Source organism: Labrus mixtus, chromosome 22 (assembly GCF_963584025.1).
Source record: "Labrus mixtus chromosome 22, fLabMix1.1, whole genome shotgun sequence".
NCBI lineage: Eukaryota > Metazoa > Chordata > Actinopteri > Labriformes > Labridae > Labrus > Labrus mixtus.
Genome location: NC_083633.1, coordinates 5,197,745 through 5,219,745, shown reverse-complemented (window position 1 = coordinate 5,219,745; position 22,001 = coordinate 5,197,745). Strand labels below are relative to the sequence as shown.

Below are 22,001 nucleotides of genomic sequence, written 5' to 3'. Positions count from 1 at the left end.
AAACTGACTTCCACTTCAATGAGGGCAGTTATTTTTAGCCGTCTCCTCTGGGATAGCCGTCTCCTCTGGGAATACAACCCCCAACCCTGACAGTGTCGGAGCCTTGTTGTTTTACTGCACCGGGGGGGAATAATCTCGCCCCCGTGAGGAATTTTGTAGCCCCAGCTGACGGAGATGTTATGTATTTAAATGAGCGGTGAGTTCATCTGCTGCTGCGTGACGGCATGTTTGCGATAGCCTGGAGGTCACGTGTTGACGGCGAGGCACGGGGCGCCCGCACGAGCAGCAGCCATGGTCAGCTGCGATGTGTCAGACCCCGCGGGGGGCGCCAGTGAAGCGGTAAGAGCGGACGCCTGCCGCCATCTTTGGCCCCGGCTTCAAATGGGTCGCACATGCAGCAGCAGCGGCGGCGGCTACGTGTTGCCAACGTGATCAGCTGCGGCCCTTTTGTGATTTTCTTTTTTTGCTTGTTTTTGTGTGTCGCCAGCAGTGAACATCATCGCACAGACTCGAGTGACATGACAGTTCACACGACGTAACAAGAGTTCGGGGGGGGGCTGTTATGAAGCCACACTTCCTGCCTCCAGGTGTGTAACGTTTCATGTTCGGTCTGTGTCAAAACATCGCAGCCATCACATCGTGCTCAAATGTTTCCTGCTGTCAATCAGGACTCACCCCGGGCTGGTAGAGGCCGCCGTGCTGGCAGCACACGCTGAAGGTTTTGACGGCGGGGCGCGGCTCCTCCGTCATCAGCAGAGTCTCCTCCAGCTCGATCTCCTTCTCCAGCTTCACCAGCACGGGGGGCTCCACGCCGTACCTGACAGACACAGAGCAGGGTTTACATGTGCACAGAGGAGGTCGTTACACGCCCTCACACCTTACTCAAAAAATGCTCTGACACTACCACCCCCCCTTTAAAAAAACAAAAAAAAAAAAAAAACTTTCACACCACGCTCCATCACCCTTTTTTAGCTCAAACACAACTCTGCTGTTATCATCAAGTCACAACCTCCAGGGTTAACAATGTTCACAGCCTGCTTCAACAAACAGTTTTTGTGTGAAATCTTAATTACGTCTTCGTTCTGATCATATCAAGCCTACGAGTTATGCATAAAAAGGGGGTGTGGCTGAGATGACTGACAGGTGGACACACAGTAGCCGTATGCCAGGAGGATTAAGCCCCGCCTTAACTCCAACTGTTTGTTTGTTACTGGACTGATCCAAAGTTAGGTTGAGAACACGTTTCCAATATGGAGACTGCCGTCATTAGGCTTCATAACCCCTCTTCAGAAGCCAATGGATGACGTCACTGAGACTACGTCCATGTTTCATACAGTCTTTGGCTGCTATATTTGACCACTGACAAATTACATCATGGTCTGTTATCACTGTAATTTCATTTTGATCCTCTGTATATTCATGTACATATAGCAGGATTGACAACAAAGATACTTTTATCTCCTTTCACAGTGAACCCTTAAACCTCAGTTATTTTCTTGCAATGCAGATGAGCCGCGCTAAATATTCTGTAATATGATAAATGATGAGTTATACCTGAAATGAAAAGATCAAGCTGTTGCTAAATTAGAATAATGCATTATCAGTGCCGTAGAATATGCAAAGACATCATCAGCCAGGCTTGAAAAGAGGAAAAGACATGACCTGGGTCAAAGTTAAAGATCTTGAAATCCCCCAAAAAAGTACTTTTAAGGAGCCCGGCCTCCCTGATTAACTTCTTGAAAACTGTATTTTCACATCTGGCTGGAGAGAGACACGAATGATGTCACACATTTCAGGACTTACTTAGAGACAATACGGCCGATCTCCAGGAGACAGAGGCAGACCTGCCGAGGCTCCTTGTGCAGCACTGAGGGAAGAAAAAAAAAATGCAACAATTAACCGACCCATCGTTATTATCCGAAGAAGCAGCTGCCACTTCTTCTTTCTTCAGAGGATTAAGAAACGTGCTATGACATCAGAAACGTGACATTATGAGCACAAAAGATAAAGTTAGCTCCCCCCCCCCCCCCCCGCAGGATGGTTGGTGACTCATGCAGACGGAGGACGGGCGAGCACGACTTAAACTCACATGTGTAAAAGTCACTTGAGGATAGCTGTTCGACAACATATATATATATATATATGCGTTAAAAAAATAAAAATAAAGGCATGTCTGGTTTGATTCTTGGAGCAGCAGACATATGGCGCTCTTTTCTGAATGGCTCAAATGAGTTTTGAAAGAAGTGATCCCCCGTGCAGAGTACTCAGGATGATTGCTCTCCACGACAGATCCTATTAATCCATTAAGAAGAGAGTCTTAAACAACAGATCTCTGCAGAGTTATCAGGAGCTTACAACCCCAGTATGTCCACTTAATGCTGTTCTTGTTAGCTGAATAGTTTAAAATCACAGGTATGGATGATGTGGCTGATTTAATATGAAGTTCTTCATACAAACACTCAGATACATCAACACCATTGGAAATATTTTAGACTTTGACCGCCTTGCACGCGAGCACAAAACTCTGGTACCTTATTTTTCTTGGTCTGGGAGAATTCAAACGGTCCTGGACCCTGATCTGACTAAAGTAATGAGAGCTCAGAGGAATTTAGCTTTTTTTTTTTTTTTTTTTTAAACGTTTTCCTAAGTTTTCAGCATAACTTGGCCGGTGTGAGAAAGGTGTAGAGACGTTTCTGTGAGACTTTGACCCCCTGAATTAAAAGATTTCCCAGATGCTCTGTGAAGAGCTGCTTGAATACATATACCAGTGTAACTTCTGCCTCTATTCCAGGACTGTGTGTTTGGTTTTTTATAAGAGTCTGGATTGTAAAAACTATCTCACAGTTTGCCAAACGCAGTAAGCTTAAAAAAAAAGTTGCATTTTGGCTCTTTAACAAACTAAGTTTCCATCGGTGTAACGTGTCAGACAAAAACAATGGTTTGCTTTCCAGAGTCTCAAAGGTCAGATTCATCAACATAAAGGTTGATTCATTAAGACAGCTGGATTTTTAGAGTTAAGTCTGCCTGATGCGCATGAGCTGAGAGCTTCACGAGACTTTGATTCATAACAGAAAGAGGAAAAAAAAAAACAAAAAAAACCAGCAGACTGGAACTGGCTTTTGGTTCAGACAAATTCCTCGTGTCTCAGATTTAAAGTCGTCTTCTTTAAGACAATATGAGGCAGACATAGTGCACCTGTAGTGAGAATGCTCTTGACAGCTGTATCAGCACGTTTTCAGTTTTCATGCGGACAAAGATGTTTTTCATTTTTAAAGAGAGGAGGAAAACCCCCCATTTGAAAAAAACTACCCGCCTACGCGTGGACTAGTCCTGATCTTTGGCAGGTTTGGGCTGCAGGTTTCTTACCCAGGCCTTCTGACTCGAACAGGTAGGTCTCCTCCATCCCGATGTGGCGACACCAGGACAGGAAGTTAGCAGTGTTGTCACGAGCGAAGAAGGAACCCGGAGAGGCGTCGCGCTTACAAGCAACCTTCCTCGTGGGGAACAGCTGTCAGAAAAGATGAACATGTGAGCATCACCGCCGAACACTGCTGTGACATTTGTAGGTGAGGGAGTGGATTTTAAAGACAACAAATAAACTGGTGAAATGTTAGAAGCTACTTTTATTACAACACAGCAAGGTGCATAGAGAGCAAATGGCAGAGAGATGGTCGATAGGTCATGTTCACACTTATTCTCCACAGTGAAATGCTTTAAAATCTGAAACGGATGCATTTCAGAATGATAGACGAGTACATTATCAGATGACGCAGAAAGTGCTCAAACTCCACCGACGGCTTCAGAGAAGAAGACCCTGAATCAGTCGGAGAAAAAGAACCAAACATCCCACCACGTGTAAACATCCAGGTTGCCCTTAAAGACGGTCATCTGAGCTATTTCCGTCCGTGCCGTCTGACTCACCTTGCAGAGCGCGGAGGGGCAGCTCTCGGCGATCTTGGTCTGCAGCACGCCGATAAGCTGGCAGAGCTTCACGCCGTTGTTCAGCTCCTCCATGAAGAACTCGGCTCGCACCTCCTCTCCTGACGGTTGAAGAGAAAACGACGTCAGCACAATGCAAACTATTTTCTTTTTATCTACAAGAGGCTTTTATTTTACAGGGTCGTCATTGGCGTTCAGTCGTTTTAATGGCCTGAGGAATCTTCTCTTTTAAACAGATTTTCTTCTTCTACATCTTTTGCGGTAGGACTCAACATTGACTTCCAACAGTAGAGTCTCTCACAAACTCCCCCAGGGCTCATCGCGCTCCCACGACCCCCCCGCCCCCCCCCCCTTGTTGTAAATCACACCCCTCTGAGAAGCTCAACAAAAAGGGCCATGTGAACTTAACTCACACTGGGAACACAAAACCCACAATAACATTAAGCGACAGAGATTTCTCCACAAAAGTTTATTTCGTCCGCACGACAACGGGCGAGCCTCGAGGCTTGAAACCTCAGCCGCTGCACGCCACCTGTTCTCCTGCAAAGCATCCGGCCCCCCTCTGGATCCACTATCAGATGGGCCAAACCGTTTAAAAAGAGTCCAGAAATGTGGGATACAGGTCACCGGGGTCACGCTACTCATAACTCTTTCTAAGTGTTTGGTACCTGCCCACATTCCTCGTGAGAAAATCTAAAGTATCTATTGAAAAAAAAAACAAAAAAAAAAAACGTTTCAACAGTCAACAATAGAGTCAGTTTGCAGTCGGCTTTAGTTTCCTCACTGCCTCATTGTATCTGACGGGGACAATAGACGTCAGTATAATGGCAAAGACGGATGAAATGAGGGATTTTGTTCCACTCCTGTTTCTGTGCTCGGCTAAAGACCGGTTTGGAAATGACAGCATCCAAATCCAATTACATGGGACACCCGTGTCAATTGTGCTCGGGTATTTTCCTAGCCTCGAGGGGGGAACAGTGTTAGCATGCACAGCGCTGATTCGCACGCGCACGGACCTGGGCTCAGCTGCTCGCTTTTTATTTACCCATGTGAGAGAAAGAGAAAAAAAATAACCCAACAACAACCCTGAATCAGACAAAAAAAAAAAAAAAAAAAAAAAAAAACACTCTTAAAAAGCAGCTACTCTCTCTCTCTTTCACTTACCCAGCATGCCGGTGAGCCAGATGGCCAGGTCCTCCTGCATGGGCACCAGGTTGGCTTCATGTCTCACGGCCAGCCACTGGTCGTACTGGAAGACGTCTGCGAGGCCGGGGCCGTGTCTCTGTGCCAACGGGCTGCGAGGGCTCCTGGGACTCAGCAACGGGGCATCGAACTTTTCTCCAAACCATACCTGGAGACGAGAGGAGAGGAGGGGGGGGGAACGGATGATTAAATGTCAGGTCCTTTTTTTTTTTTTTTTTTACATCATCAATATTGGAGCTCATTATTTTAGCAATAAATCAATGATTCATGTAGTCTATAAGAATGAAACAGACAGGGTGGTAGATTAGCTCCAGTGATTTGTGTACGGCAACCGTCTGATTCCGAGCTGTCAGCGCCATTTCTTTTTTAACAGCTTTTTTCCCTCCTCAAGTCAAAACCCTCCATACAAAGAACATGGTGCTATACTGTTCAAGAAATAAACCTTGTGGGGTTCTGGTGTGTTTGAAAAGACTCAACAAATGACCAGTGGACGGAACTTTTATTAGATATTTTTTAGACTCAACATTGCAGCTCAAGTTGACATAAAAAAAGGAAGCTGCAGGAGAACATCGAACTGTTTTAGTACAAATAAAAATTAAGTAGGGGCGCCGGTAGCTCAGTGGTTAGCCTGTGTATGGAGAACGGGGTCCTCCAGGCAGGCAGCCCGGGTTCAGGTCCTTTCCTGCATGTCCATCCCCACTCTCCCTCTCAGATTTCCTACTCTAGCAATCGTCCTATCTATATATAAAAAGGCATAAGACGCCCAAGAATTTTCCATGAAAAATGTCACAAAGAGTAAGATGTTCAAATTCAAACGGTCTACTTGTAGGATTAGAAACGCTGATTTAAAGCCTGGCAGAACGCTGTAACAGATTAGCGGGGTGGTTGCCCACATATTGAGACGTCTGCCTAATCTAATCTGAGCGCTCCTCTCTGTTAATCAAGGCTTTAATAAAAGGATGTGAAATCACGGTCCCATTGGGAGTCAAACCGACTGTAGAATAAAGATCCACATCAGATCCACACTCAGAGTACAACATGGTGACGACAGAAATGACGAATGCATGCTTCAAAACGGTAATCAACTCGTCTATGGCAGGTTCATTACATCCCTCTGTTAACTTCTATGTGCATGTACTAAGTAATGCATCAGCAGCCACTTTAATCCTTTTAGCTTGAAGGAAGATGAAGAGCTGAAGTGTCAGCTGTCTTAAGGCGAACATCTGTATGTGCAGCTTTTTGGTATCGCTGCAAAAATATAACGTAACAGATGTAAAGTTTGTGCTGTAGGGTTGTCCCACCACACGGTTTTTAAACTTCAATAATATTCTGGTTAAAACCAAAGATTATCGACACCTGTTGGGATACAAGAGCAACAAAAATGGAAGTCCTATAGGCACCTGATGTCAGGAAACTCCTGGTTTCTAATCACCAACAATTGCAGGCAAACTCCTGCACGCTGTGTATTATTTATGTATCAGTTTATTTGTCAGGGAGATGACATTTAGACATTGTTACATCTAATTAAAGTGCAAAATGACGCAATCAATGTAGGACTTCTAGCCATGGCTCATTTGCATTCCTCATCCCTGGTTAGGCTGTAAGAAAATAACACACGTCTAAATTGCACACATTTGTTGTCAACATATATGTGCAATTCAGAAAGTACTCTCTCTCTCTTTTGATCACGGCAGCTTTTGATTAAAAATATGACTGAAGGTCTGAAGTCTTTTTAAAGCTTCGGTACTATTGAACTTTTAAAACACATGGCATCAAGAATTATTGAATTTTGTCAACTTTAATTAGCTCTAGATTGTGGCTTAAATTTGGTAAATGGTAAATTGTACTTTTCCAGTCTTCTAACTACTCAAAGCACTTTTACACTGCAGGTCACACACTGATGGTAGAGGCTGCTGTGGAAAGTTATCATCAGAACTAATTAATCTCATTCACACACATTCACACTCTGCCCGATGAAGCAGCAGGAGCAACTTGGGGTTAAGTGTCTTAAATCCAAAGAGACGCCGGACATGTTGCTGCAGGAGCTGGGGGTCAAACCTCTGACCTTCCGGTTGAGAGACGACCGACTCTACCACTGAGCCACAGATTTAATTAGCTAGTTTTGTGGATTAAACACGGTTTGTTGTTTCTATATGTTCTTATCTGATACTTTCTAATGAAGTTTCAAAATGTGAGTATTCAGCTTCTTGAACATCCAAATCTCTGGTGTCTTTATGAAGACTGAGGAAGTCGTATTTGTGCATAACTAATATTTACCTTCCGACTGTGAGGAGGGTAACTCTGACTGTGAGAAGATGCATCATTGTTGTGCACAGGCGCCATGTTACGATCACTGCAGCAGTGTTTGATTATAGGACTCCTTCAGTCGGAGTGTTGCAGATTTGTTTTCAATATTTATGTCAAAAACATGTTTTCTTCTCTCCAGGCCTGATTCAGGACTCGGATTTACAAATGTAATCCCTTCAGTGAGGCGTTATGGAAGAAGCCCGAGCATGTTCTCCGTACAATCCTTCTGTAAACGCCGTACAACACGAGTTAAAAAAAAAAAAACCTGCAATGTCTCTTGGTAACACCTCGTCGTTCCTTCACCCTGAATGTAGGTTAGCGGTTTGTTCTAAGTGTCTCTACTACGACATTATCATACTCTAGTAACCACTCAGCCTCGCACTGGGAGAATACCAGAGGAATTTTTTTTTTAGCGACCCATCCATGCAGAGAGGATGCATCGGGGATGTCGTCATACCACACTTCACTTAATGCTCTGCTGGAGTTTTTCAGCACGCTCTGATGCCGCCACTATACGCTCTAAGTTGGCCTGGTATCCACTGCGCTTCACTCGGGGAGTAAAATCCACATCTTGATCCCTGAACACCAAATCCCAACATCATCTTCTTTTTGATGCCGTCCCCCCCCCCCCCCCGACTCCCCATTAAGAACAACCTTACTGTCACTTGTTTCCTCTTTGCTTTCTGATCCAAAAAGGGAAAATGTGAGACGGGTAAACACCGTTGCACTTGACTGCTTCAATGGGCGTCTAGCTCAGGGTTCATATTCCGGGGACTTCAGCGCCTGAAGCGAGACGTTGATTCTGCCTTTGACGCAGTTGTCCCATCATATCCATCCTCTGCTGTCCCATCCATTCCCCCCCCCCCCTTCCATTTTTAACTCATACTTCAGCTCTGCACCGTCTTTTTCACCTGCAGAGTCTTCAACATGATGTCCTGTGTTGTCTCTTTGTTCAACATTTCAGAACATCTTTTAGAGTCATTATCAGGTTTTACTTTGGCTGAAATGTTGGAGCAAAACTATGAACTGAAATGTAAGTAGCCCAACCCTCATGGTTTAAGAACTCTGTCTCCCCCCCCCCCCCCCCCCCCAAGAGGACTTAGTGGATTTTGTTTTCAACTTTTCAATTGTTGACGTGCATCTCAAGGGGGGAAATCTCCAAAATCAGCAGCAGATGTGCTTTATTAGGACGCGGCCAGACATTGCATAACTGCCTCCTGGATGACGCCCCCGCTTCCGCCCCCACGTCCACTATATTGACATCTGTTTGAGATACAGCCTGTAATCTGTGTGTGTCCGTCACATGCCATCGAGCAGCGATGGGGATCCACTGTAGTGAGGCGGTTTTGTGTTTTAAGACAATGCAGAGGCTTGTTTCGAACTTGATTTCCCACAAACAGAAAAAGAAACCTTCTGGCCAGTGGAACAGAGAGGCTGTTATGTGATAACATACTCCTGCAGATGGTCGCTATGGAGGCTTTGACTGTGTGTGTCTTCTGAGTGGTGTGATATCGCTTCAGAGAGGCGTCAGATCAAACAGATACTGAATGTTTATGGGGCAGAGACATATGGGACCCAAAATATATTTTCTTACTGGGAGCTCAAGGCAACTAGTGTTCAAACTGTAGTGTTTGAATCTAATGATGCTAAATAGAGTTGCAATTTTACCTCGGTCTTGTCTTGGTCTCAAACTGGGTGAACTCCGGATTTTAAATCTAGACCGCTAATGAGAGGCTACATGTCCACATCATCACTGTGATCAGAAGGAAAACGCCTCTTTCTAAAAGAACCAATGACTTCAATTCAATCATCATTTTATTTTTATCCCCCCGGTTACGGCCGCAAACTCTTCTGGTGTTTCGGTCTAAGTTAGGGACGCGCTCTAGTCTGCACATAATGATTTATAGTCTTGGTCCTGGTCTCGGCCTTGGTCTTGGTCTTGGTCTTGACTCAGTCTCAATCCCTGAATGTCTTGGTCTTGTCTCGGAGCACTCTGGTCTCGGGTCTGTCTTTGGTCTCAGATAGTGTGGCTCAAGGGGTCTACTACTGATTGTCCTGCATAAATGACAGCTGGCATTACAACAGGAAGTGTTACACAACTGGGAAAGTTCATGTGAACGCCCATTTAAGTCTAAAATTCATTTAGCAGACGCTTTTATCCAAAGCGACCGACATCAGAGAGTAAGTACAGCACAAGAGAGGATCTAAAGAGGAAACAACGTCAGGAAGTTCAAACCAACAGCTTGAAGTTCGATCGGACTCACAAATGTCTGAAAAGATTCTTTAACTGCATGATGACCATGACATCAAATTATACCTGAGGATGAACCAAACCATTTTGAACTACAAATCCCATAATGCAACTCAACAAAAAATTTCAATAAAATCCTACATATCCAATTTTTTCAAAACCCAAGATGCTCAGGTTATAACACGGACTTTAAACATCCAGGTTCAAGGCTAGAGCAATGATCACTCTGATGACTTTAGGGGTTTTTAATTGAATATTTTCAAAGTGACCTTCAGTCTGATGGAAACAGTTTAAGACAGATTTCATCAGACTGAGCAGCCTCCTCGTGATAAAGTCCTGAGACAAATAAGCATTCTGTCCCTTCCTCACTTCAACCTCAGGTGACTCCAGCTCTTTCCCATTACTGTGATTCAATAACCTGAATGTGTAACTGAATTGTTGGAGGAACTCTTTGAGCTTCACGGCCCCTGAGTTAGTTCAGTGAAAGGATTAGACACTAGTGATCACAATAGAAGACATCAACATGGATCCACATCTGTCCCCGTCAGGGCGACCTCTGAAGCTCTGAACGGTCACGAGAACGCTGCAAAAACCACCTGATTTATAATTGTTAGAAGAACATACATGTTATGTAACGCGGTTCAGAAGGGCATGCTGCCTGTGGGGCTCTGTGGGTTCACAACAACATATGTGCTCTGCTCAACATCCAGCTAATGAGAAAATAAAGCAGTCTAGTGTATAGTTCACAAGTTACGTAAAAGACGGCTGAACGGTGAGATCATCCATCCTCATAATGAAAACACCTGACTTTCTACATGTGTATTGTGAGCATTCAAAGCAGAACAGTGTTGTTCATGTAAATCTGGATCATAACGAGCAGAGAGAACATCTCAGCTAATCTGTTCCCAGTAGGTTCAGGAATGTGGGTTTACAGTCCTGCTAAGAACCGCAACAATCTTGAGATGTTCATGTTCTTGCTCTACGTTTACCCTCTACGTTTACTCGGTACGTTTACCCTCTACGTTTACTCGGTACGTTTACCCTCTACGTTTACTCGGTACGTTTTAGGAGTTTAGGTGAAAAGCTTAACCAGAGCTACTTATAGCAAGAACGGCCAAAAATCCCTGAAACAATAAAGTGATTCATCGAGGAAAGATCGAAAAGGAAAGTTGGATTATGCTAAATATTCCAAACGGGATCAAGGCATTCGGTATAAACCTTAGAATAAATATTCATGCTAGGGCTGTGTCATCAATAGAAATGAACCTTTTGAGAAAATCAGGTACAGTCCGATACAGATTCCAAAGTTAAAAATCAACATTTAGCCGAAAGCAAATTCTGATACAGATGTTCTTCATGTTGTTCTTAGGTCCCCCGTCTGTATCAAGGACTAGAATTATTCGTTATTATATTAAACATTAATGAACAATGTTTAAAGTAATTCAAGCCTTCATTATACTTTCTTTGAGTGAACACAAATTCATGACTTTTTTAAAAACATAACCTTTAATTAAACTTTTATGTGAAAAAACAAAACAAAAAAAACAATAAAGACCTTACAGTCAGCTCAAACTGGCCATCAGATGAATTGGTGCCAATTCAGTTGGGGAAAAAAGCTTTTAGGATTTAGTAGAAACATGCTGCAAACACGTGTTGTTGAAGCATGAGAAACAGTAGAGAAACATTAAAACTGTGAGTCACTGCTAATTTAAGATTTCTTTATGGAACACGCCTCGTATCGTTATCCAAATATTGAACACCGTTATCACATGTCACATATCCTTCTCATATCAGGCAGGCCTCCAGTTCACATAAGTATCATGTTATATAGAGTTACATAAACTGTTCATGACTGTTTCATCTGTTCCCATTACTATGAAACTATTCCTTCATGCCATATGTCAATGATTCATGGACGTGACTCATGTGAAAAACAAACAAACTTTAGAAGGGAAGATCTGACTGTTTTCACTACAGCTGTATCCAATATTGAGCAACAACTCAAACTAGGGTTGTCAAACATGTTTTACATGTTGAAATGTTGCCAACGAATTTGTGCAATTTGGAAAAAAAAAAATATGAAAGACAATTAACACAAGAAATGACTCATTAAAAAAGTGAGAGATCAAAGATACTGCAAAACTGGTAGACACTTTTTTTTTTATTTTAACAAATACTTCAGCCGTCACAGTTCGACTGAAAAACTTCCCATGGCTTGACTGTTAACCTTTGACCTATCTCGATCGTCACTGAACCCCAGAGCTGTTTGGTTTGTCCAGGCTGAACTAACAGGGTCACGTTGCTCTTTTCAAACACTACAAGAGCTCCTCTGGTCACTTTCATCCTGGCTATTTTAAAAAGCTGGGGAAAAGAAGACGTAGCCTTGGTTTTAATGAAGGAATTCTGAGAAGAGTAGCAACAGAGGAGGTGGTAATCGGAGCGCTTCACTTGTCAGTCTGACTGCGCTGAATCAGTGAAACCTTCCTCCAGCTTTCTGTTGGGGGTTTTTGCAGATGCTGCTCTTTGATGTGTAGTCAGCTTTGGTGTGAATTTCTGCTCATGCTGACCGCACAGTTCTTTTCCTGAAACAAACAAATGCTATCAAACCTTCCTCACTCAGTTCAGGCTAAAACTTTAGAATACTGAATTCTACATCACTAATAGTTTGATTGAAGCTGCACGTTTCAGTAGTTTTATACAAAAATGACATTGTGCCATGAGGAAATTATATTTGGTACTAAATCCATGGAAAATGATCCAGTAACGCTGCAGTTCTTTGACACTCTATGGGTCCTTTGAGCCTCTTTTAGCTCGTTGTTTTGGTCTAGGGGTCTGCAGCACTGGTTGAGACTCACCGCTGTCATCACACTCTACGCTGAAACAGATGACAAATCATCTCCACCTTACCTGAACTACATTATCTAAGACGAAGTCTGGGACTAAGTTCTTAACGTAATGTAGCATTTAGCAGCTACAGAGACGGATACTTTCCTTAGACATTGATGGAGACCAAAATAAAGCTTAAAGTATTGGATGTGAATTCATTAGCAGGCTAAAAACTCAAAACGAGACGGTGACTATCTCACTACATGTTCGATGTGCTATTACACATTCAATGAACCAAATGAGACAGCAGATGATAGCTTGTGGGGTCACAGTTTACAGCTATCGTACGAGTTGTCACAGTTGTCATCCAGTTGAACCATTTAGCATTCATTAGGCCCCGTGTCCACCTAGCGTTTTTTTCTGAGCGCCAGCGTTTTTTTCCCCCAGTTGTTTTCAATGAGTATAGAGCGTTCGCAGCAGAAAGCAGCCGCCTGGATGAAAAGCACAGCGACCATTGCTTTGCCGTTTCTGTGCAGCCGCTCCGAGCACTCAAGTTGAAAATCTTGCAACTTTCCAGAAAGGCACTTTTGGCGTCACCGTCGCTCTTTTCCAATTGTATGATAAAAAAAGTAACGGAGCAGTGTCTGTCGTTGTCAACAGACTGTTGTCATGGAGACAAGGCAGGCGAGCAGCGCTCTTCTTCTCACTGCACAACCAGCGCTTTTCTGCATGGGAAAAAAAAACGCTACAGGTGGACACGGCGCCTTAATAAATAATTAATTTTGGCACGCAAGCGTTGCTATGCTACGAGGAGACGACACTGGCTCCATTCTCATTAACGTTCTTCTGTTTAAGTCTGTTGTTCAGTGTGTTCTTGTTTTCTTATTTCTGAAATTCAAGTTAAGGGTTAGGAACTAAAAAATCCCAAACCGCATCAAGCTCAAAACAAGATTTGTCCTCTCTGCTGTGGCGAGGTTTTCGCCTCACGGCAACAATTTGTGACGATCACAAATTAATCTGAAGTCCGTTTTAAACCAAAACCTGCAGACTTCATACATTACAATGTTTTTTATACTGTTGCATTAAAACATGTGTGCATATGCTACTTATACTTCCATGAGTGCATACATTGTCAGCATGGCTGAGCAGAGCAGTCAGAGTGTGTCTGAGTATCCGATGTGAGCGCGCTCTACATGAGCAGTGAAGCTCTGAGCCGCAGTGTTTCAGTCTCTGCAGCAGCATACAGTCTGATACCGATCAATATCCTCACAGGGAGACGATGATAACACTCCAAGTAGGGACAAAATCAGCCAATTTATATCAGAATTCTCAAAAAAAAAAAAAGTTTACTAGATCGGTCCAACCAATGAAAACAAAAGAACAGATGTGACTGGAGGTAGGGTAACTCCGTGGCCCACAATAGCGATAAGAGAGAACATTTAAATTAAGCTTTTCTTGTAAGTCGGCTGTAATTTTCAACTTTATACCAAAGACTTCATGAATTTGAATACTGGAGATAAAGGGTGGAAATCGCAGGATAACTCTCACACACCATATGATAAGATACTCAATACAATATGATGACAATCATAATGATACATCTGATTAACTGAAGAATACTAAATTCCCTTGAAAGGATTAGAAAAGTCTGAATCACTCAGTTTCATTTCCCTTCACGTTAGCCTCACTCATGTCATGAGCGCCATCCTGAAGAACCAGGATGTAGTGAGTCAAATGGGCAGGGAAAGTACATTTGAATTAAAATATGCTTATTTGGCACCAGCGACTCATCTATTGTAAGATGATATTCAGGACAACCATGAATTGCTGTATCGAGATTTTGCCTCACCCCTAGATGTGAGATCTTTTCAATACATTTGCCACCTGTCGTTCAAAGAGATGCCAAATGGAAAATCCCAGCTGTTGTTTCTGCTGCAACCGGGATTTATGCTTTATTCAATGTGAACTACTTTATTCCACATTTTTATCAAATAGAAACCATGATTTTGGGCTGGCTAGAGCACAGCGTAAATCTAATCTCCTGGCATGAGAAAGCAAACCTTTTAATTCACATGATTTTAGGGGTTAAATTTTTGAGCTAGAGCATCCAAGCAAAGTTCATCAACAACTGTGGGGAAGCTCCTGACAGCCTCGTCAACACATCATCAGCCCGAGAGGCTTCCTGCCACATGTTCTAAGTGCACAGCACTGGGATACATATTTTGCAAAAAATCCCTGATCCAAGATGGGTTGAGAGCCAGGACTTTCCAAACACAGATGACAGAGAAAAGCCTTTCCCAGCGAGGAGCTGCCATGTGACAAATCTGTAACACGATACGTTTGTTGTTTTGGGTTTTGGGATGTCTGACACTTGGTTGCTGGGAGGGGAAAGGGAAAAAAAAGTGTTGCGCATTCCACCCACTCCTCCTGAAAAATGTGCGGAGAAACTCCTCAGGGTCCGAGCGGAGGAACGTCAGACATGCATAACAACAACAAGGCGGCAAGCTGTAACACAGGTGGGCTCGCCGCAGCTGTCGAGTAAGAGACAGATGTCTGCACTTCTTTATTTGATCCGAATAACTCTCACATGGTCCGGGAACTTTTCCCCTGAAGTTTCTCACACAGATTGAACCGTTCGTTCTTGGTGTAAAAACAATGACTCACTAGATCGACTGTTGAAGGGCGTTATAAACTACACAATGTACAAACTGACTTCAGGATCATTAACTGTAAATAAGAAGAAGGTTTAGACTCCAGGTCTAAAAAAGTGAAGGAAGTGTATCATTCATTAACCTGCATTTGTGTTGAAAAAAAAAAAAAAAACCTTACATTTCAGTAAATTAAACATTTTCCAAATCCCTTGAGTGTTTAGATCGTCATAGTAACAAGTCATCTTCACTACACCATGATGTCCGTTTTTCATTAAAAGCAAAGCCTGACTTGTGGTTGATCTTAAGTGTGGCAGCTTGTGATTGGCTGTCACAACCAGCGGTTCTTTTTAAGCTTCCGGTTGAAGTAAAAGAAACTCATTGGGGTTCATTCCCTCGTTAAGAGCGCCAAAATCAGCATCCGCATCAAATTAACCATTTCCTACAGATGCACCTAACTATCCAAGCTAGTGCTGGTAAACTGATAGTTTAGAATTTGGAAACCTCTCTCTCCTCTCCAGGAATGCGTCCTCATCCCAAATGTGTTCTCTGTTGGCTTCTTAACAGCAAGAAGTTGGCAACAACCAATACGCCGGATCGAGGATTGGATATAATAGACCGTCAACCAATAGGAGACTTTGTCCACTGGATTTAGTCTTTGGTACTGATGTGTACACTTCCTACAGATTTCTTCCTGATGTCTAAAATGTCCACAGGAGAATGGAAATTGTGAAGTTAAAAAACTTTCAAAACTCAGCAGATTGGATCAGAAAAATCAACAAGCCGAATGCTGCTGATCCCTGATCCCCCAACTTGTACCAACGGACTGAAGGACTAACATTTCCTCTCTTGGACGATCAAAGTGCACATTGTCATATCGGGGGATTGCCTACCTGAATGCCAGTCTGGACAGCCATGACTGTGATCGCAGATGATTCACTTCTTCATTCTGTGGAGGAAAAGAGAGATAATTTGGTTTAAAGAAAAACCAAAATGTACTTCTATCATATTGTGTTTTTTTTAATGAGTTTGGGGAAAAAAGTTAGTTCAGATGATTTTTCAGAGAAACGCTCATCAAGATCCAAATGGTAGTGATTCTGGGCAGGTTGGGCAGCACCAAAGAAACTCTGACATGTTAACAATCATCTGGTTTGCACTCCTTCCAAGAAGTTAGAGGAAGATCTATATCCTACCAATGTCTGCGTGTACAGTAGGTGATTAGCTGAGCTTCTAACGACTAGAAGAAGGGGTTAAAGGAGGTAAAGTACATATTGGAACTATTTCTTGGTTAAAACTGTGAAACACGGTTCTTATGCAGACATAGACTTAACATCACCCTGAAACTGCAAGAGAAGACACAACGAGTGGAAGGATACACCTTAATGTCGAGAAATAGTTCCCCAACATAAATCCCTTTCTAGATTTCTGTTTGTGACAAATTGAACAAAAGAAACATGATGTGTCAACGCTTAGTTTTATTTGTTCTGTTTAAGAGGATGAGCTAGACTTTTGAATGCTAAGCTAAGTAAATCAGTAAGTGAACTTACAGCGCGACTTAAAACCCTTTAAGATCTGCAACGATCGGGTATAATAACTGGCACAATAAAATAAAAACAGATCATTCACAGGAAGCTACGCTAATCCTAATTGGCCGGCTACATACTAAATAGACTACAGCTATACACGGGGTGGCAATTTCCAGATCTATATTCTGTCAAGAGCTAATTAAGGCGTGTCCAAACATGCCTGCGGATATTTTTATGGAAAAATTTGCAATACAAAGCTTCATTATATAATACATGCACATACAGAGGTGTCATGCTCCTTCAAACTGGGGGGGGGGGGGGGGGGGGGGGGGGGGGGCTGGAGCCCTCTCAGATTTTTTCAGACAGGATTTTTCTCATACCTCAGTATTTAAAAAAATGAGCAATTAAGAATTTTGTGGAGGTTGCCTCAGACTGATTGAGAAATAATACCCATTCTGCCTTTGATTATAACAGATTCAAAATGCAGAAAATGGCAGATTAAATGAATGTATATCCAGTTAAGATTGGAGATATATGAAATGGACTTTGACTTGATGATAACTCTTTTAGCAAAGGAGAGCAGCCAAGTGATTTATTTAAATCTCAACTATTTTCACTGTCATATAATATCAGTCAGAGTCGTGATTTTGCAAAAATTTTAAACCAAAAAGGGAAAATCATTAAGACAATTATTTGATCGATGCAGCAGCAGAATTTGGAGTATAGCACAATCATTTAAAAACGCGTAACTAAATCAAACTACGGTAACATACCGATAATGGGAAAATGAGGCCTGGGCGGTTCGAACATCTTCATTGTGATAACATTTTTAGTCATATCAGTCGATATCGATAATTATCACGATAAATGTCAAATCATTATTTATTTCTGATTTGAAGGCTGATTTTTTGCCAGATGGTTAATTATGGTTTAACCTTCTTTTTTTGTCAGAAAATTAGAAACTATAGTTGAACAGGAACATTTTCACAATCATAAGCAAAGTGCGAGACTTTGCTGTTGGGGAGTAACAGTAACTCGCCCAGTGCTTAGCGAGGGTCCACTAACACTCCATAAAGATTCATCTGCAAAACTGAATCACCGGTGCACCTGTTGATGGTAGCCAAATCTTTTTGGTGTATGGTCCAGCCTTGGCCACCTGAGCCTTCTGACTCGTGGACACGAGAAAGATGTGGGAAATCCCTGTGAATGACCTGAAAGCTCTCAGGCCATGCACCGATTATCCAGTCAAGTCCGTCCAGTCTTTTTAACCAATTTCAGACATGTGGCTCTTCAATCTACAGTACTTATCTGTTCTCACTGTCAGAGTGATTTACTCTGTTTAAAGTGTGTAATCAAATTTACAAGACATTTAATCAACTCATGCAGGATGTTGTAGTTACTGAGTTGGGAAAGTTTAACAGGAAGTAAGATGAACTCAGGCCACTCAGGATGCTGTGAACGGCCCTCTGGGTAAAAAAAAAAAAAAAAAAAAACCCAGTTGGGATGTTGTTGTTTTTACTCAACACAAAGTGAGTCTTAGTGGATCAGACTTTCTCACGAGGAAGTGATGCGGTTAGTCTAGAGTGCTCCTCTCTGCCCTTTCCCATACAGGACGTGACGGATTACCCCGACGCTCAACTGTCCCCGGGGGTGTGCGCACGACAAAGAGAGGCAGCGGGTGGGTGGCCGGAGGGGGGGGGGGGGGGGGGGGGAGCAATCACAGGCACATAGATCCTCATAACACTGATCATTTGGTCAACACAGCTGAGCCAATAGTCCCACACCAGCACCAACAACCCCCACCTTCCTCCGGCAAATCTCACCTTGGCCTGAATCGAGCTTAAATTCTACAACACAATGGGTTTGTACAACTTCAAAACTCTGAGAGTTTCAACTGATTTCATCATGTGAAGAGCGATGAAATGATTGAGGAAGAAAGTACTCAAGGAATTTTAGTAACTGGTAGCACATTTGGTTGGTTAAAAAAAAAAAGTTAGATTTGATCAAGTTAAAAAATGTTTCCTGCAGGGATTTTGATTGCAAGACATTTTCTGTTTTACTTTTACCAAATACAATCATGCACCATTGTTTTTAGCGATACTACTCTGGCAACAAAACACATTTCAAATGTGAATGTGCTTCTTATTTTCAAGTGGCATGCATCTAGATATCCCAAACCCACAAATCCTAAAATCAAATTCTCAGCTGTCCATCAGAGGCCTGCCTTGGAGTGCAGCGTCCAGTCACCCGACACCAAAACTGCAGCCCAGAGGAGAGAAGATGCAAGTCAGCGCACAAGGACGGGACGGGACGGGACAGGGTGGGATGGGAAGGATGACAACACAAGAAAACCTACCTCAGAACAAAAACAGAAGAGTACCATGCGAGAAAAGTGCACCAAACAACTCCAATAAGCCTCAAAAAGCACGTCCTCGTCGATACAGAGCCAAAAAAAAAAAAAAACACAACACAGCGCTACGCTCAATGCTGCCCAGTCAGAGCGGTGACTCCTGCCTCTGTGTTTCCACGAGTGAGCGGGGAAGGGCAAGACAGCGAGAGCATGACAGGGAGGGAGGATGGATGAGAGGGAGGGAGGAGGTGCAGAGGGAGAGCCCTGACTAATGAAGTGGTTGCGCTTCGCTAAGCCCTGTCCGCCTGCTCCCCCCCCCCCTTCGCTCTCCCACAACAATCCTGTCATGGCGGGACCCTCGCACAAAGCCTCCATTGTTTTGTTAGCTTGCCACCCTCCCCACCACACACATTTCTGAACACTTCTCCTTCTTCTCATCTCCGAGCTAGCAGCAAAAAACCATGAACTCCCCAACCAGGATGCAATGAAATGGAATGAGATGGGAGGGGGGGGGGGGGGGTACCTACTTCCTATTCATCCCCCCATAACACTCCCCCAGCCTCCCACACCAAAAGCAGAAAGTTGGGGGTGTGAAGCAGGAAAACAAGATGTGCAGAGCTCATTCCTCTGGTGATTCTTGTGATGGTTGTCATTGTCAATTTAGGTGTAAAAAAAAAGAAAAACCTGTGTGTCCATGTGGAAAGTGTTCCAACAGATCTACACTGAGGAAAACAAACTCCAAGGATACGAACAAAAAAACATGACATCATAGTTGATGAAAACAGATGTGTGTTTTCTGCAGCTGTTTCGAACAGATTTGTAACAATGAAGCAATAGTTCAGTCCTTAAAACTGTGGGTACAAACGGTCCACCAGTGTCTCCATGGGTTATTTCTAAATGAGATCTTTTTATCTTCATTTTTTTTTTTTTTTTTAATTTTCCAATATCAGGCAAGTGAGTTATCCATTAAAGCTCATGTGAGGAAATGTCTGTTTGTCTTGATTTTGGCGCCCCCTGTGGACAAAGCAGCAAGTCTCGTATTTTGTCTCGTGTTTGAATGAGTTCGGTTTTTATACTGGTGCAAAATCATGTCCAGCTTTCTTTTAACAGCAGATTTCCTGGTGTGCTTTTAATGGCTACATCTGACTCTGGCTCAGAGAGAGAGAGAGAGAGAGAGAGAGAGAGAGGGGAGCAGGGTGAAGAGGGAGAGACAGTGAGATGAGAAATGGGTGAACTGGCAGCTCTACACAAGAAACGTATAACGTTATTTTAATGCAACATGAACTATATCGATATTAACGATATTGTCCTACTCTATATCTGGATTGAAAATATATCGATATATCTTAAAAACTTGATATATCGCCCAGCCCTAATTCAAGCCATGTCAAACTCATACATTCTCTAGATCCTGACCTATCCTGTATAAAGAAACAATGGAAATACATTTTGTTGCATCCCTGAAGTTATTTGAAGTTCTTTCTGAGAAATACTCTGTTGTAAGAGCCGAGGGAAAACCTGTCTTGATAGATTCCTCTGCAGAAAAATAAATAGTTCCAACTTCCTGCGCTGGAATTTTGGCTTATTTTGTCATCTTTCTTGATTCTGTACGATCTTAAGGTCACATACGTTTTGATAGTTATGCTCCAACTATTATGCCCCCCGCCATATTAGATCAATTTAAACTGGATTATGAAACAAAGACGTCCCCCATCCTGATGCAGCTGCCCCCTTGCTGCCTGCTCATTATCGCCATGGCGATACATGCATGTTTTAACTGCTCCTAATGCAACATAATGACGTCATCAAGAAGAAGCACGGCGAGATGACAGAAGAGACGAGTCGTGGCTTAGTGCTGCAAACACAAGAAGGCTCCATGTTTTAATGTTGTTATATTGGATTGATTTAAACAGGATTATGTGGTGATGATCTCCTGCAGCCGACTCCTCAGTCATCGTAGGGTTAATACCACACGTTGACTTGTAGCATGAACAGTACATCCCTCTCTCTCTCAGTCCTCGTATTCTCTCATTTTGGGAACATACGGTCTGAAGACATTACATCACATGTCCTTGGGCACAAAGTCCTGCACGAGAAACTAAAAAAAAAAGAAAAAATCTGAAATTGGCCTGAAGTCTTTGACATTTAGCCAAAAGACAGCTGCACACGCTCTTTTTTTAAATTCATGCTACACTTTAACCAGCAGATCAAACCATTACCATCAAGAAAACACAACATGCTACAAGTGATGGCTTGTCTTGTTAAAAATTGAACACATGTTTTTTAGGATCAATGGGGAACCAAATTAGGGAGAACAACTTTCTGGCTTGTTAAAAAAAAGATGATAAAAAAGTATCATCGATCGAAAGACGCAAAACCAGAAGTTAAAAGCCTGACTTGTGGCATGTCGGCAAAGCTTGAAAATATTTCAAAGAGTTTTTTTTTGTCTTTCAAACCCGTGTCCTCGAGGCTATTGGAGGCAGGGACAGCGACAGAACAACCCATTTAGGATTTCAAAGGATTGGAAAAGTATTCAGAAAGGGCTCTGAATTCTTTTCAGCATTCAGGCGTTTGTGAAGGTTCACACTAGACAACGCAGGACAAAAAAAAAAAAAAAAAAAGGGCAAATCTTTGGCTCTGGACTCCAGTTGTGTGCATCTGGGGCCCCAGCAGAGCCTGAGAGCCGCGACTCCCTGCGGGGACCAAAGGCACCCACGCACAGTCAAATGTCACAGCACAGAGGAGGACGACAGAACCGGAGCCAAAAGAACCGGGGGAGGCGAAGACAAAAACATCTTTTATGATGGTGAACTTGGGAGCGGCACGCTGGAAAGGACACGGCGACCACGCACATTCTCCAACGGTCACTGGGGGGAAAAAACACATGGAGCCATGTTGGCACTCTTCAGACATCTGTAATGCTTTCTCCTCGATGATGTAGGCACGCAATA

At 42.9% G+C, this 22,001-nt stretch overlaps 1 protein-coding gene across 2 annotated transcripts in view; it reads right to left on the bottom strand.

The window, feature by feature from the left end:
• gas2l3 (growth arrest-specific 2 like 3) overlaps nt 1–22,001 on the bottom strand; it is a 37,366-nt gene that overhangs the window by 3,608 nt on the left and 11,757 nt on the right. Inside the window, exons 1-7 of one of the 2 annotated variants that reach the window (XM_061029632.1) lie at nt 19,057–19,280; nt 16,068–16,123; nt 5,104–5,290; nt 3,922–4,040; nt 3,367–3,508; nt 1,804–1,867; nt 676–817 (exon numbers count right to left, since the gene is read on the bottom strand). In XM_061029632.1, coding sequence (XP_060885615.1) covers nt 676–817; nt 1,804–1,867; nt 3,367–3,508; nt 3,922–4,040; nt 5,104–5,290; nt 16,068–16,091 — 678 coding nt within the window. In that variant the 5' untranslated portion in view covers nt 16,092–16,123; nt 19,057–19,280. Of the gene's footprint in view, nt 1–675; nt 818–1,803; nt 1,868–3,366; nt 3,509–3,921; nt 4,041–5,103; nt 5,291–16,067; nt 16,124–19,056; nt 19,281–22,001 lie in introns of those variants that run through there. The other variant, XM_061029634.1, reaches the window with a different exon arrangement.